At 44.5% G+C, this 16,020-nt stretch overlaps 1 protein-coding gene across 2 annotated transcripts in view; it reads right to left on the minus strand.

The window, feature by feature from the left end:
* Positions 1-16,020, minus strand: part of LOC140739883 (F-BAR domain only protein 2-like) — an 83,096-nt gene that overhangs the window by 37,736 nt on the left and 29,340 nt on the right. For both annotated transcript variants that reach the window (XM_073068513.1, XM_073068512.1), the window contains exons 2-5: positions 5,291-5,382; positions 4,163-4,237; positions 3,592-3,733; positions 2,284-2,436 (exon numbers count right to left, since the gene is read on the minus strand). In XM_073068513.1, coding sequence (XP_072924614.1) covers positions 2,284-2,436; positions 3,592-3,733; positions 4,163-4,237; positions 5,291-5,382 — 462 coding nt within the window. The remainder of the gene's footprint in view (positions 1-2,283; positions 2,437-3,591; positions 3,734-4,162; positions 4,238-5,290; positions 5,383-16,020) is intronic.

Raw genomic sequence — 16,020 nt, forward strand, 5'->3', positions numbered from 1 at the left:
CTCTAAATTACCATTGATTTAGGAAGTAGCAACGTTGGCTTTACTAAAAGAAAGAGGAAAGGGAGAAAATGGGACCTATGATCGGCAATTGTGAAAATTCTGGAATCTATAAAGGATTTGAGATCAAGACATTTAGAAAATTTATAGGTGGGACAAAGTCACTATGGGTTTAGGAAAGGGAAAAAGTCTTTGTTTAACTATTGGAGTTCTTAGTGAATGTACTGAGCAGAGTGGGTAAGCGGGAATTCAGCGAGTATGGTGTATTTTATTTCTCTGAGGCTGATGAACAAGGTGAAAGCAGAATAAATTTTGAGTAATATAGTATATTAATGTGGACTACGAGCAGGTTTAACAATTAAGGGAGAAAAGCAGCAATGTAGCCTCAGGTTGACAGGCTGTGACTAGTGGAATACTGAATATGCGGACCCAGGTCTCAAAAGAAGTTAAAGGTAGTCTTAAATTTAAGAAAAAGTCTTATACAGTTAACAGAAGAAGCAGTAAGCCTTAAGTTTGGGAGCATTTTGGAATTTAGCAAAAGATGACTGTAATAGCATCGGTTAGCGTGACATTGTTACAGCTTGGGGTGTTCAAACTTCAGAGTTCAATTCCAGAGCTGTCTGTAAGGAATTGCTGTAAGTCCTCCCTGTAGAATGCATGGGTCTTCCCTGGGTCCTCCGGTTTCCTCCCTCAGTCCAAAGACGAGCCGGTGAGGTTAATTGGTGACTGTAAACTGTCCCGTGATTAGATTAGGGTTGATCGGGTTTGTCAGGGTTCGATGAGGCAGCGTGGTTTGAAAGTCTGGAAGGGCCTACTCCGCACTGTATCGCTAAATAAAGACAACTGCTACATGGGCTTTATACTGAGACTATTTGAGAAGATGTATATTGGTATCTCACTACAGGCAAATGAGGTAAGTGGAGACAGGTATCAGCATGGACCAGGAGGGCCATTTCCAACTGCTCAATTCTATGATTACTATAGGTACAGAATACTTTGGTGAGTCTACACCTGGTGTATCGTGCACAGTTTGTAATCCTTACAAAAGGGCAAGAGGATATGTGTACTGAGGAGGGAACACAATGGAGGGCCACTAAGCTTAATCCAGGGATGAAAGGTCTGCCATGTGTGTCAGAGATCAAGTAGGCCTCTATTCTTACTAGCTTAGAAGAATGTGAAGTGACGTCATTGAAATGTACAAAATCGATAGAAGGCTCAGAGGAACAGACAAGGGAAGGACCCTTCCCCAACACCCCCAGCCGAGGAGTCAAACATCAGGGTTCTCAGACTAGGCCACTTCAGACTGGGCACCGAGGCAGCATAGTGGTTAACACAATGCTATTAAAGCTGGGAGCAGAGTTCGGAGTTCAATTCTGGCATCCTCTGTAAGCAAGCTTGTACGTTCCTTCCTGTGTGTGTGTGTGGGTTTCTTCTGGGTGCTCTGATTTTCTCCCAGAGTCTGAAGGCGTACCGGTTAATAGGCTAACTGTTCACTGTAAATTGTCCAGTGATTAGGCCAGGGTTAGTCTGGTGGGCTGCTGGACAGCGTGCCTTGTCGGGCCAGCAGGGCCTGTTTGCACTGTGTCTCCAACTAAGTAAACAACTTCACTTGGTGGGGGGGGGGGGGGGGGGGGGTGAATCTTTGGGAACTTCTACCCTGGGAGGCTCGGTTACTTATCTAATTTGAAACAGATCGATAGATTTTGCGAATATTATACAGATTAACGGATATGGGGTTTGCGCAGCTCATCAACTATTTTGCACGGCAGAGCAGAATGATCCGATTTCTTACAATCCACATTCTTACCACGACATGGAGAGACTGGATCGGGGTGGGGGTGCGAGGAGGGAGAGGAGGCTGCAATTAGGGCAGATCTGGAGAAGCCATGCCCTTGGTGACAAAGGAATCAGCTGATTGTACAGTGCAGATGTCCTCTCGCCCTGATCTTTAGATCTTTAAGTGGATATATTGACTGATCGGCTGATGTTGACTTAAAAATGAGCCATGTTGCCACTGTTTATATACAGAACGTGGTTTATAAAACTCTCAATACTGTACAGCTCAAGGCATCTCCTCAGACCCAGGATTAACTCTGTGACGTCCTCACAATCAGTCAATCTGTCAAGCCAATATTGCCATGTGACATGAGCCATACAAACAATTCTAACCCAGACACAGATCCATAATGTTAATTGGTAATTAACCCATTCAACACCCTGCTCCTGCCTACCCTCCTTTCCCATTAAAAGCAAAACTGAGAAATTCTGGGCCTCAGCATCAGTCACCTTATCAATTTCCTTCTGAGACGCTTTGTCCTTTTTCAGCCGGTCCCATTCCAGCCACTTGCTGTGATAATTGTCCTTGCATTTCTGTAGGAGCTGGACACTGGACTGAACGTTCTGGACTGCTTCCAGTGTGCCCGACACCTCCTCCTTTGTCTGGGAGAAAAGAGGGACATGGCTCACAATATATCTAATCTTTTCATAACACTCAAAATGCCAGTGTCTAATATTGATGATCGGGATGCTCGTAAAATAAAGAGCTGGTCACAAAAATCAAATCCTCACACCCAACCCGAAAGCAAATGGAAAGGACGATTCAAGGGCACAAGTGATAGCTCTGCTTCCTCACTGCACCAATGCGCCAGCTTTGATCCCGACAGCCGGCGCCGTCTCTGTGGGATTTTGTTTGTTCACCCCCGGTGCTGCACCTTTCTTCCACAGTGCAAAGAAGAGCATCTGGTTGATTAAATCAGTCATTGTACAATCGCTCCAGGTGAGTGGTGGTACCCAATTTGATGGACGTGCGAGAGGGAATAGTTCACAAGGGAGTAAGTAAAGGGGGAAATGTTTTTTGTGAGCCAGTACAGACTAGATGGCCAAATGGCCTTTTGCGTGGTAAGGGAATGTGAAGTATAAATGAGAGAATTCAGGAGAGTTTGTTTGGGATGGTGTGTGGAGCAAAGCAAGAGTTAAACCGAACAGAGCGCGGACTCTGTGTTAAGGCTCAGTTGGGGAACTGGTCAACATGATCAGCTGACAGAGACAGTGTGCAGACAAAGTGCAGACACTCAGGCCAAACATGGTCCTTAAAAGCCTTCAAAACTCTTGTACAGTCTTTCCCCTCAAGCATGGGAACCAAGGTCACTGAGCATACCAAGATAAAGATGCAAATGAAGGATTCACGGGCAACTCCTACTCTTGACCTGTTATTTTATCAGTTCTCAAGTATTATTGGCCTTTAGCATGTGGATTTAATTGGCTATTAACTCCTGGAATGTGTATTGTGATTGGTACTTAAATATGCAAATGACAGAATTCAGAAGTGCATGAAGGTTCTATTGGATCAATATTTACACACAACTAGTCAATTTCTGTATTAAAATAGCATGTCTCCTTTGTTCAGACCTGAGGGCAGTGTGGCGACAGGGGCTGGGCTGTTCTTGTGCACAAGTGACAAAGTGTGATTGAGGAACAAGGGCAGAGTTCAGCCCATCGGCGACGGCAGGTGAATGTGGAAGGGTCAAGAGAGTGGGGTGAAAGAGAGAAATTGGGGATGACAGTGATGGGAAGAAAGCCAATGCTCTGGCCTACCTTCCTGTGCACTTTGACCTGCTCCTCGTTGAATCGGTTCATCTCTTTAATCAAATCGTGGAGTTTCCTCACCAGCTCCAGGTGGCACAGTGCTAACTTGTCGACTGAAATCCGAAACACCTCCCACATCGGAGCAAAAGTCCTGGAAAAATCCGCAGTATTACTGTCTCAACGGCAGCTGGATGGACACAGTCACAGTCCATGTTCTCTGGCTGGGAAGCACCACAAAGCCATGGTTACACCTTCCCACCTGGGATTCAGCATGCACTGACCACACGCTGATCCTGACATGGGACCGCATGGTGACCAGATCTGGCCACACCCTGACCCAGCCCTCAACACACTGGAGTCATGGGATACCGGGCAGACTAATGACACTAAACTCTTCCGTCTCCTGGTTCCCAGTCAGCCCACAGGCATCTCAAATAGAGAACTTCTGATGAGGCGTCATGATTAGAACCCATAAGAGAGAGCCTGAACATACAGGAAATTGGTGCAAATGGCTGCACACCAAAAAGTCTGGTCAGAACCTTGCCTGCTCCTGCGCAGTGGAAGAAGAAGCAGAACTTACCCCAGCATGCTGTTAGTGCTCACCATCTTAGACAATTTGGCCATGGACTTGGAGTAGGATTCCTCAATCAGTGCTCTGCAGGACAAGAGCCACTGGTAAATACCAATAACTTATTTAATTCAAAAAAGCAGAAAGTTTAACTTGTTGTACACCTTACATTTGAAACTCCAGATGAAAAATTCCAAACAGGGATATAGGCACTTTACAACAAACTCGACGTCCCAAGCTACAATGACTCACTGCTCGATCAGCCCGTGCTTCGCACAACGAGCAGCTCAAGGAACAGGCACTTTAAGCGCACAGGATGAGACCATTTGACATCTTGAGCCTGTACCACCTTTCAGTGTCATGACTGACCCTGAGGGTCACCCCCACTTGCTTGTCAATCCCTGCAGACCTCTTCCTCTGGCCACCAAGTTGCTTCAGCACGCAGAATAAAGAAAACAGTTGTCATAGCCTTGAATTCTTAATAACTCAGCATACAATGCTCTCAGAGAAAACTCCAGGGATTCACAATACTCTAATTGAAGAAAGTCTCTTCATCTCCGTCCCAAATGCCAAATGTCCCCCCTTGCCAAAAAGGTAGTGTTCCTATTTCTAGACTTTTGCCTGAGGACACAGCCTCTCGACAATTGACCCATTAATCTCTTTGCTAATCATGCATGCCTTAACAAAATTACTCCTTATTTTTCTAAATTCCAGTGTTGTGTGCCAATTCAGCTCAACTTCTTTTCTCCCTGATCCCAGCAGTCAGTGAATCTACACTGCGCCTCCAAAGCACGTGCATCCTTCCTCAGGTGCACGGACCAAGACTGCTTGCAGTGCACCATGTGGGATTTCATCAAAGCCTGGGACAGTGAAGCAGGAATTCTTTTTATTGTTACACTCTAAACCCCTGAAAACCAACAGACCATTTGGCTTCCTCACTTGCTGTGCCTGTGATATTACTGCCTGCAACTACTAAAGGAACAATCCTAAAACTCCATGTACATCCTCCTAAGCCCCAAGGTCCATAAGAAAGAACTCCCCCTGGGGCCCATTCACTTACCCTCCATACTTCAAGACTACCTCTGCAAGCACCCCAATAAAAGGAACAGTGAAGTGGCTGGGTGACTAGGACAAACTCACCTTTCCCTTACAAAGTCAGCCAGCTCCTTGACCGAGACCTGTCCATGTTTCATGTTATGGTAAAGGACGTCAAAACCATTGTTTTTCTCCCCCTGTATCAGGCAAAGCAAAGGCACATTAATATGAACCACAAAACCCGACAAATCCTAGTCAGCCCAATGCAACGTCCATCCAGAGCCCGAACAACATGAATATAGTTGTTGATGCTTATGGCGAGAGTCACTCTGTGTGCATTGTTTCTTCAGGGAAAAAATGGTCACTTTCAGTCTGATTGAAAATGTTTTCTTTTTATTTTGCAAACTGGTTAAGGGAAGCAGAATCTTTTGCTTTTTTTATGACTTCCTCAAAATTCTCCAGCTTGTACAGTGTCTGCCTGATGTGACCGCAACCCTATGGCGAGTGGAAAGAAGAAACGAACGGACCTGTTGCTTGTGCCTGCTCACCATTCAGTAAGACCACAGCAGATAGAAAGTCATTTTTACTTCCCTGTACCAGCCTCACTGGCATCAGAAAATATATGCCTTAAATACACTCTGCATCTGAGCCTCCACAACCCTCCTGGGTAGAGAATTTCATAGACTTACTATCATTTGGGAGAGGAAATTCCTTCTCATCTCCATTCTTGAATGGCTGACCTCTTTGAAACCAACTCTAGACACTCCAGCAAGGAGAAATCTGCATCACTGCACCTACCCTGCGAAGCTCGATGAGTAGCAACACACAAAGTGCTGGAGGAACTCAACGGGACTAGCAGCATGTATGGAGGGAAATGGACATTTCTGGTCGAGATCCTTTGTGTGGATCCTTCATCTTGGAACTCCATAAAAATCTGCAAGTTTCAACAAGATCAATACCCATTAAGGAGGAGGTACAGGAACCTAAAGACCCACACTCAATGTTTTAGGAGCAGTTTCTTCCCCTCCACCATCAGATTCTTGAATGGGCCATGAACACTACCTCGCTATTTTGCTTTTTTCCTGCTACATTTTTGATATACTTGCTGTAGTTTTTATGTATTGCACTGTACTGCTGCCACAAAACTACATATTTTACCACACGTCAGTGATAATAAACCTGATTCCGATTCTTCCAAATTTGAGATGATAGGCCTAGACTGTTTAAACTTTTCCACCCCAAGAAGTAATCTGATCAACCTCCATTATCTCTACGATAGCTATCTCCTTGTTTTGGTGCATTGCAGTACTTTGATAAAGATTGCTCCGACATAGAGCTAATCCAAGCTGACTCTCTGAGCGAACTGGAGATATTATCCTTTGAATGAGATATTAAATCTAATCCTCGACTCTTCTTTCAGGTGGATTTAAAAGACCCCACTGCCCTATTTGGGAAGTGGGGGGGGGAAAAGCAGATGAGTTCTTGCTGAAGTTTCTTTGCTTATTTTTATAACTTGGCACATCAAGAACAGATTGTCTGTCGATATCATTCCGATTATGGGGAGCATTGTGCACAATATTACCTATGCTGCAGGAGAGAGAACCTTTAAAATGTAGTTTAGTTTCAATGCACTTGGTGCATGTGCAAAGTTCTACAGAAATCGACTTCCATTTCTAGCAGTACAGTTCCACCAGCCTGTCAAGAACTCAAATCTACCACCTACCCTAGTTTAGGACCTCAGCCTTCCATCTGCTTTTTGAATTCACATTTTTCTACGGGATTGTCGACAGTCTCTCACCATAGCGCGTATCTAAGTTCAGTCTGATTCTGTCACCTCCAGCACACACACACAGGCCTTGCTGACTGACTGCTTACATTCACCCAGAAAGGACATCAACAATAAGAGCCTCAGAGAAGCAGAAAATCCTATAATCCAGTGAATTAAGGAGGTCAGGGGGAAGGAAGGTTTACGTGTGCTCCTGGGCGACTAGAGGGCAGTTACCCCACCACATCCTCTCACGATGACCAAGTGTGGATCGCGTGCAAGCCCGAGAAGTGGAAGTACGAGACCTGCCTACCACGTACAAAGTGACGGAAAGACAGCTGAGCTCACTCTTGGGGGAGGAAAACCCATCCAAAAGGGATCATTCTGCATCTTGGGTCACTCAGTGGCGGGTGAATGCAGAAGAGTGATGCAAGAAAAGTCAATTATTTCCAAATTTAAGGATGGGTAGCGTTATTAAGGGACTGGACACTGGGCAGGGAGAAAATCAATACACATTCTCAGATGGGATCCTGGTGCACAGGAGGCCGGTGGGAAACTGCTGCGGAGACACAGATATTTCTCAGGAAGTCCTTGTTTACTCATTACACGCCGATGGAATCTCAGAGCAGGCATTCTCATTTCTCTATTCCAGCCCAATAATCTGAAACTAAATGTGCAGTTCCTCAGTGGATCTTCCTCCTGCAGGTAACCCCCATCCTTCGGAGAGCTGTGCACCTGCTCTTCCATCCCAAACCACAGCGGTCTGGTCACTGGCGATCTTACACTTCCTTCGGTGCTCTCAGTTCCCAACAGTTGCTCGGACTCGAGGTCCATGAGCCAGTACTCGGAGGTGGAGAGGGTCAGTAACTTTAAATTCCTGGGTGCCACTAGCTCAGAGAACCTGTTCTGGACCCATCATATAAATGTAATTGCAAAGAAAATTCAACAGAACCTCAAATTCCTCAGGAGTCTGAGGAGATTCGGCAAGGCATCAAAAACCTTGGCAAACTTCTATAGATGTGTGGTGGAAAGTGTGCTGACTGGCTGCATTATGGCCTGGTATGGGAACACCAATGCCTTTGAAGGGAAAATACTACAAAGAGTAGTGGATTCGGCCCAGTACATCACGGGTAAAGCCCTCCCAACCATTGAGCGCATCTACATGAAACACTAACAGGAAAGCAGCATCCATCATCAAAGATGCTCATCACCCAGACCACCACCAGGTTCAAGAACAGTTACTACCCCGCAACCATCAGGCTCTTGAACAAAAGGAGATAACTACACTTAACTACTGAGCGGTTCCTGTAACCAATTATCTCACTTCAAGGTCTCTTTATCTTGTTATTTCATGCTCGTTATTTATCGCTGTTTATTTATATTTGCATTTGCACAGTTTGTTGTCTTCTGTGCTCTTACTCTTTCATTGATCCTGTTTACTGTTACTATTCTATGGATTGGCTGAGTATGCCCGCAGGAAAAGAATCTTAGAGTTGTATGTGGTGACATGTATGTACTCTGTTAACAAGTTTTACTTTGAACTTTGTTTTGAGGTTTGAGAAAAAATGTGTCAGCTATCTCCTCACCGTATCTCTGCTCACATGACTCTCCATTCTAGACCCCCAGTTTGGTCATCTCCATGGCTACAGGAGTCACAGAGCTGGCTGCAGCCAGCATTCAATCGCCACCCAAACGTGTTAGTACTGTTGACCTACTTAACCCACGAAAGCAAGCTTTTAAAGAACCCGAGGGGATTGGTCAAAGACCTCAAGGGCAGTTAAGAGTTGATCACTTTGTTGTGGGTCTTAAAGCATATATTGGCCCAGAAAAGGCAAAGACAGATTGCCTTCCCTAAAGAACACTGGTGGGCTAACTAGGTGTTTACAAGCTGTAAGCTTCCCTGTGACTTTTCCCATTCATTTCCATTATGGAGGGCTTGGCAATCGTCACAGTGACATTTCTTATTTTGTTTAACCAAACTTCCTGCCAGGAGCAGAGAGTTAGTTAAGAAAGCCTCCTTTGCACTGTTTACATCTTTGCTTGAAACCTCTATTTTCCTCCTTTTGTTTTAAAGAATTCATGTAGAGCTCATTTTGAGGAACAGATTGCAGGTAAGCCTGCGAAGGAAGTAGATTTGAGGCAATTCTCAGTCAAGCCTCTCTCCCTTTCTGGGACAAGACGACGGCAAAATGGCTTGAGGTCATCACACACACACACACACACACACACACACACACACACACACACACACACACACACACACACACACACACACACACACACACACACACACACACACACACACACACACACACACACACTCTCCCTCTCCCTCCCCGCCCTTCACCCACCAATTCCAAGGTGTGCTGGCTGGCAGCTTAATGAGCTGTCGTGAAGTACTCCCCATGTAGGTTGACTGTAGGGGAGTCAGAGCGAATTGACGGACACACGCAAAAGATTTGGTTACAAAGAAAGTAGTAGAGAAATGAGATTGGTGGGAATCAAGTGCGAGCTAGTACAAGCACGATGGACTGCATGGCCTCCTTCAGCACTCTTACTTTAGTGAAAGTGCCATGCTCAGCTCTGGTCACGTCATTATAGAAACGATGAGGAAGCTTTAGAGAAGGTGCAGAGGAAACTTACCAGGATGCTGCTTGGGTTTGAGAATGTCTAAGGAGGAAAGGCTGAGTTTCTGTTTGGAGCAAAGGATGATGAAAGGAGACTTGATGGAGGTGTACAAAGAAGATATGAGGCATAGACAGAGTGGACAGCCAGTACCATTTCGCCCTAGGATGGCAACAGTTAGCAGCAGAGGACATCAGTTTAAGGTGGTGGAGGAAAGTTTAAGGGAAGACGTCAGATTTTTTTTTGGATAGGGAGTGATACAGTAAGTGTCAGGAACACATTTCTGGAGGTGGTGTTAGAGGCAGATACAGATACTTTAGGGGCATTTAAGAGACTCTTAGATAGGCACATAGATGAAAGAAAAATAAAGGGTGAAGAGTTAGATTGATTGTAAAGTGGGTTAAAGGTCAGTGCAACACAATGGGCTGAAGGGCCTGTACTGTGCTGTACAGTTCTGTTCCAAAGTTGTAGAATATGAGAAAAGGATCACAAGTCTAGGGTCAGTTTTCCATCACAAAATAGACAGCGCTGCTCAGAGTTGTCTGAATACTCGGACTGAAATTGCCTTTCTTTCCCAAAATTAAAGCTCACTTTCTCTCTCCGTTCAACATAAATGCCTTAATTTCCTCCCAAAACCAGATAAAAGAAATCACTCACTAACTGAGAGCCCAATTAATAGCTCAATTTAAAATATTAAAAACTGAAAATTCAAAGGGCTCTGAAGCGAGTGGCCTCCTGAGGGAAGTTTGTAAAGTTGGCAGGAAGTGACCTCTGGCACTTCGACCAGCCAAGGGCCTCAGGGGAGACTGCAGTCGTGGGCATCTCTGAACAAGACAAATCAGACCATGGAAACTACAGAGGGTCCCCTTCTGCTTGCTTAAGGAATTTCACTGCAAGATTCCAGCCTTCTGGCTCTTTCCAATGACTGGTCAGCTCCTTCAGGTTTCAGTACAGAAATATAATGGACACCATTGAGAAAAGTGTAGCATACGTGGTCTTTACCAAACTCTCAAAAGGCTTTGACACTGACAAGTGAGAGGGACTTTAAGTGTACCTACTCAGATATTTACCTCCATTCTACACCTGGTAACGATGCAGGCTCTGGTCAGACAAGGCGGCTTCGTTACTCCAGCCTTGCCTCAAGTTTCCTTGCAGAGATACTTGAGATACCATGGTCACCAATACATGAGGCCGTGAGAGCTCAGGATGAAGTTGAAGCAGCCAGGGAGGTGATATGGAGCTCACTATAACAGTAAGGGCACACTGCTCCCAAAGAGCTCGGCCACTCTATAAAGCACCCGCTACCTCACCTGCATCAAGGGCCTGTGGGTACAAGATTGACCCCAGCAGCCATTTCAGGACACACAGAGGTGGAATCAAAGCAAGTTATTCTCAACCTCATGGGATTGCTCAAGAGGAAGATATGCCCTTAACAGCAGATCAGGGTCCAGGCAGCAGGGCCAGAGTTAAAAATCCCTCCCCTCATAAAGATGTACATTTGCATAGCACTTTTCACAATGCCCTGGAATGCAGCAAACTGTTTTATACCGCAGTCACCCTTGTCAAGTGGGAAATATGCCAACCAGTGAAGCAGGATTCCTCAGAGACACTGACTGAGAGAATAAACCAAGAGGAAATTCCTAGCTCTTTATTCAAGTTGTGGCCACAGAAACTTTCACTTAGTCAGAATCAGAATTACTTTACTACCAGAATGCGAAACGTACCAGAACTGATTGTGGTTCAGTGCCAAGCATAAAACACGGGCCAGTACCGGAACAGTCAACACGATAGCACCAACAGCTTACGGGACAACAGTGCAAACAGCCACAAGCAAACCACAATTAGCAGGACGGTCGCATGAAGATAATTTGGAGGTGACATGTAGACCTGGCGGTGATGGCCCGATGGCATTTTGGCGAAAAGGTAACTGTTGGGCTGGGTGGAGTCAGCAGTAATTTTTCCAGCTCCTTCGGTTTAATGCCTAATGACAGAGGAAGAAGCCATGGTAAAGGAGCACCACAACTTGGGCGTGCAGAGCTCCTCCACGTTCCTTTCCCACTGGCAGAACTCTATTCCCTCCCCCCACCGAGTACCTCCAGGGCTCTATCTGAGCAAGGGATCTATCCTCTTTCTGAGCTTTGCTTAACTACACCCTGTTTAAATGTACACTGACACCAGAGAGCAGCTGGCCAAGGATATGGGTGAGTCAGGTATTGCGGAGAAGGGATGTGAAGCATCGTCCTAGACTGGAGGTGATGAGGTTTGGTGTGTTGGGGAGGGGAACAGACCTAGTGGGAGGATCGACTAGGAAATTATGAGAAGTTAAAAATTCAGGCCCATCACCATGCAGTCGCACCACCGATGTCATCAATTAATCAGAGCTTGTAAACTGAGCTGCTGACAGTTCAAGCGCTGCAGCCAGGCAATCCAGCATCAACATTTAATGAGAGCCAAACGTGGAACAGGAGTCACTTTGAGACCTGCAAATAACAGCCGCACCTTGACAGATATCGGGCTGTTCCAGAGGAACGTTTCAACTCCAGCACCAAGCCGATCCCACCCAGAGCCCACGGTGGTAGGCCTCACTTACTCCATGAGCCATTTCCAACCCAAGGCAAGATCATTCCAAAAGCCTCTCATGGTGTTAAGTCGGCTGTCCTTGCTCCATGAAGGTCGATGTTAAATCCCAACTCATGCCCTTGTTTGGAAAAATTCACTGCTGGGGAATGAGGAAACATAATCAAATACCCGTTTCCCCCTTTGGAGTCCATTCAATCCTGGTGACCATTCCCCAGTGCTTATGGTCTTCCATCAACAGCCACATCCTATTCTTCAATTCTCTGATTGATACCCATCTCTTCAATACCCTTATCCTCCAGTTGAAGGTCATCCCCTCAACGTCCAGACATTTCCATTAATAAGAAAGATGGGCGTAGCTGAGAAATGACAGGTACGTCTTTGCAGATTAGGATGCAAAATAGTACAGGGAAATAAACACTGGTCGGGTTTTCTGTTCCTCTCTGCACTTGTGGCATAATAGGTAGCAACCTTGTCATTTATTTAATATTTGACTTTCTTTTCAATGAGGACAAGTTGCTGGCTCAATGTTCAACCTAGCACGGATGGAAAGTGTGCAAGGAGACAGCCGGATTCGAACCTGGGACCACTCACCTCGAAGGTCCGATGTGGATGCCACTACACCGCTGGCCAGCTATAGATTCCTAGCAATACTGTGTGTATCATGAAGTGTAACATGTGCAATACACTACTAATCAAGACTTGAACTTGCTTATGAACTGGAAAAGCCAGATTTCCTGTAACCAGGTGGAAGACGAATTCGTGCAAAGCACGGTGGTGTGAGAAAGTTTGTGAACCCTGTAGAATTTTCTCTGTTTCCATAGATATGACCTAAAATGTGATCAGATCTTCACATGTCCTAAACCTGGATAAAGAGAACCCAATTAAATAACAGAAAAAACAGTATGCTTGTTCATTTATTTATTGAGAAAAATGATCCAATATTGCATGTATTTGTTGGAGGAAGTATGTGAACCTCTGGGGCAATGCCTTCGACAAAAGCTGTTTGGAGTCAGGTGTTCCAATCAATGAGATGAGATTGGAGGTGTGGATTGTAGAGGTGCCCTGCACTATAAAAAAGGACACACAAAGTCAGGTTACTGACAGAGCCTGCTCTTCTCAAGAAAGATCTGTTTATGTGCACCATGCGTCGATCAAAACAACTTTCAGAGGGCATAGGAAGAAGAATTGTAGAGATGCATGAAGCTGGAAAAGGCTGCAAAAGCATTTCTAAAGACCCGAGTGTTCATCAGTCCACTGTGAGAGAAACTGTCTACAAATGGAGGAAACTCAGCACTGTTGCTACTCTCCCTAGGAGTGGGCATCCTGCAAAGATCACACCAAGAGCACAATGTGCAATGCTGAAGGAGGTGAGAAACCCAAGAGTAACAGAAGACCTGCAGAAATCTCTAGAACTTGCTGAAGTCTCTATTCATGTGTCCACTATAAGAAAAACACTGAACAAGAACGGTGTTCATGGAAGGACACCATGGAGGAAACCACTGCTCTTAAAAAAACATTGCTGCACACCTCGAGTTTGCAAAAGACCACCTGGATGGTCTACAATGTTTCTGCAACAATGTTCTGTAGGCAGGTGAGACAAAAGGTGAAAGTTTTGGCAGAAATGTACAAGGGGTGATTGATAAGCTCGTGGCCTAAGATAGAAGGAGTCAATTTTAGAAAACCTAGCACATTTATTTTTCAACATAGTCCCCTCCTACATTTACACACTTAGTCCGGCGGTCACGGAGATTAGTTACACAGCTCTCGTTACATGCACATGGAGGTCAACTCTTTGAGTGATTATGCAGAGAGTTTAAAGTTAATAACACCTCCTTCTACCTTAGGCCACAAACTTATCAATCACCCTTGCAGTGGACACTTTCTGGAAGTCTTAGATCCGTATGCTCCACAACCGCTGGACTAAGGGTGTAAATGTAGGAGGGGACTATGTTGAAAACTAAATGTGCTAGGATTTCTAAAATCGATTCCGTCTACCTTAGGCCATGAACTTATCAATCACCCCTCGTACATTACTATGTTTGGAGGAAAAAGGACACTGCACACCAGCACCAAAACCTCATCCCGACTGTGAAACATGGTGGAAGGAGCATCATGGTTTGGGGCTGCTTTGCTGTCTCAGGGCCTGGACAGCTTGCAATCGTTGAGGGAACAATGAATTCAAAATTGTATTAAGACATTTTACAGGGGAATGTCAGGGTAGCAGTCCATCACCGGAAGCTTAATAGCAGTCCGATAATGCAACAATACAACGATCTGAAAGGCAAGAGTAAATCAACAACATAATGGTTTAAAAAGAAGAACATTCATGTTTTGGGATGGCCAAGTCAAAGTCCTGATCTTAATCCTATAGAAATGTTGCGGAAGGACCTGAAGCAAGCAGTTCATTCAAGGAAGCCCACCAACATCCCAGAGTTGAAGCAGTTTTGTAAGAAGGAATGGCCTAAAATTCCTCCAAGCCGATGTGCAGGACTGATCAACAGTTTCTGGAAACATTTGGTTGAAGTTATTGCTGTACAAGGGGGTCACACCAGTTTACTGAAAACAAAGGTTCACATATTTTTCCAATGAATACATGTAATATTGGATCATTTTTCTCAATAAATAAATGAACAGTATAATGATTTTTATGTTATTTATTAAATTGGGTTCTCCTTATCTAGTTTTAGGACTTCCATGAAGTTCTGATTACATTTTAGGTCATATTTAAGGTAAGATAAGCCAAGAAAAAACTTTATTTATCCCAAAGAAAATCATTGTTGCAAGGTTGTTAGGTCAGAAATGTATACTTTAATATACAAAAATGTAAGAATTGAGGTACGGAAAAAAAATACAATATGTGCATTAAAAAGTAACAGGGCAAAATACAGATGTATAATGAAATCATATGCTCATATACTTCAGGAGGAGGAGTTGTAGGGTCTTATAGCCAGAGAGAGAAAGGATCTCCTGTGACATTCACTGGTGCACCTCAGTGGAATCAGAATGTCGTGGAGGAGGCGAGATAGATTGTCCATTTATGCAGAAATAGACAAAATTCTACAGGGTTCACAAATTTCCCAGCACCACTGTAAGAGTTGTAACATTTTGAGGATCCAGCTGAAGATTTTGGATCTCATTTTATGAAATGAGAAAGAGTAAACTGACAATCTTGTGGCTCAATGGCCTTTGGGGAAGTTATGCACTTTTACATTGAGAACCGAGGGCAATACAACTCCGTGCATGAGGCTTAAGCAAAGATAACTATGAGGCTTTATGAGAGTAGAGATGACTGATGGATTGGGAAAACATATCAAGATGCAGGGCAGCAATGATCTATCAATGGCAAGACAGGAATGAAGAGCTGAATGCCTTCCTCCTCATCCTAGGCTTTGCCATGTCCCTTTGCTACAGGCTACACCTTCGTTCCATTGGTTAGACAACACTTAGCATTTTTCAAAAAGTAAAAAGTTGAAAAATAAAATTCCTTAAGGTACAAAATCTAAAAGAGAAAGTAATTCATTTCTGCCTGACAAGAGAACTTAAAGGTAGCGTTAAATCAAAGGAAGAGGCTTCTAACGTTGCCAGAAATAGCAATAAGCCTGAGGACTGGAAACATTTCGGAACTCAGCAAAAAAAAAAGGACCAAGACTTTGATAGAAGCAGCAGCGAGGATAGAATATGAGAGCAAACTGGCAAAAATAAAAATAGGATCATAAAACATAGGAGCAGAATTAGGCTATTTGACCCAAGTCTGCTCCACCAGTGCATAATGGCTGATTTATTATCCCTCTCAACTTCATTCTCCTCTATACTCCCCATAACCTTTGACACCCTTACTAATTAAGAACCTCTCAATCTCCGCTTT

Source organism: Hemitrygon akajei, chromosome 16 (genome assembly GCF_048418815.1).
Source record: "Hemitrygon akajei chromosome 16, sHemAka1.3, whole genome shotgun sequence".
Classification (NCBI taxonomy): Eukaryota; Metazoa; Chordata; class Chondrichthyes; order Myliobatiformes; family Dasyatidae; genus Hemitrygon; species Hemitrygon akajei.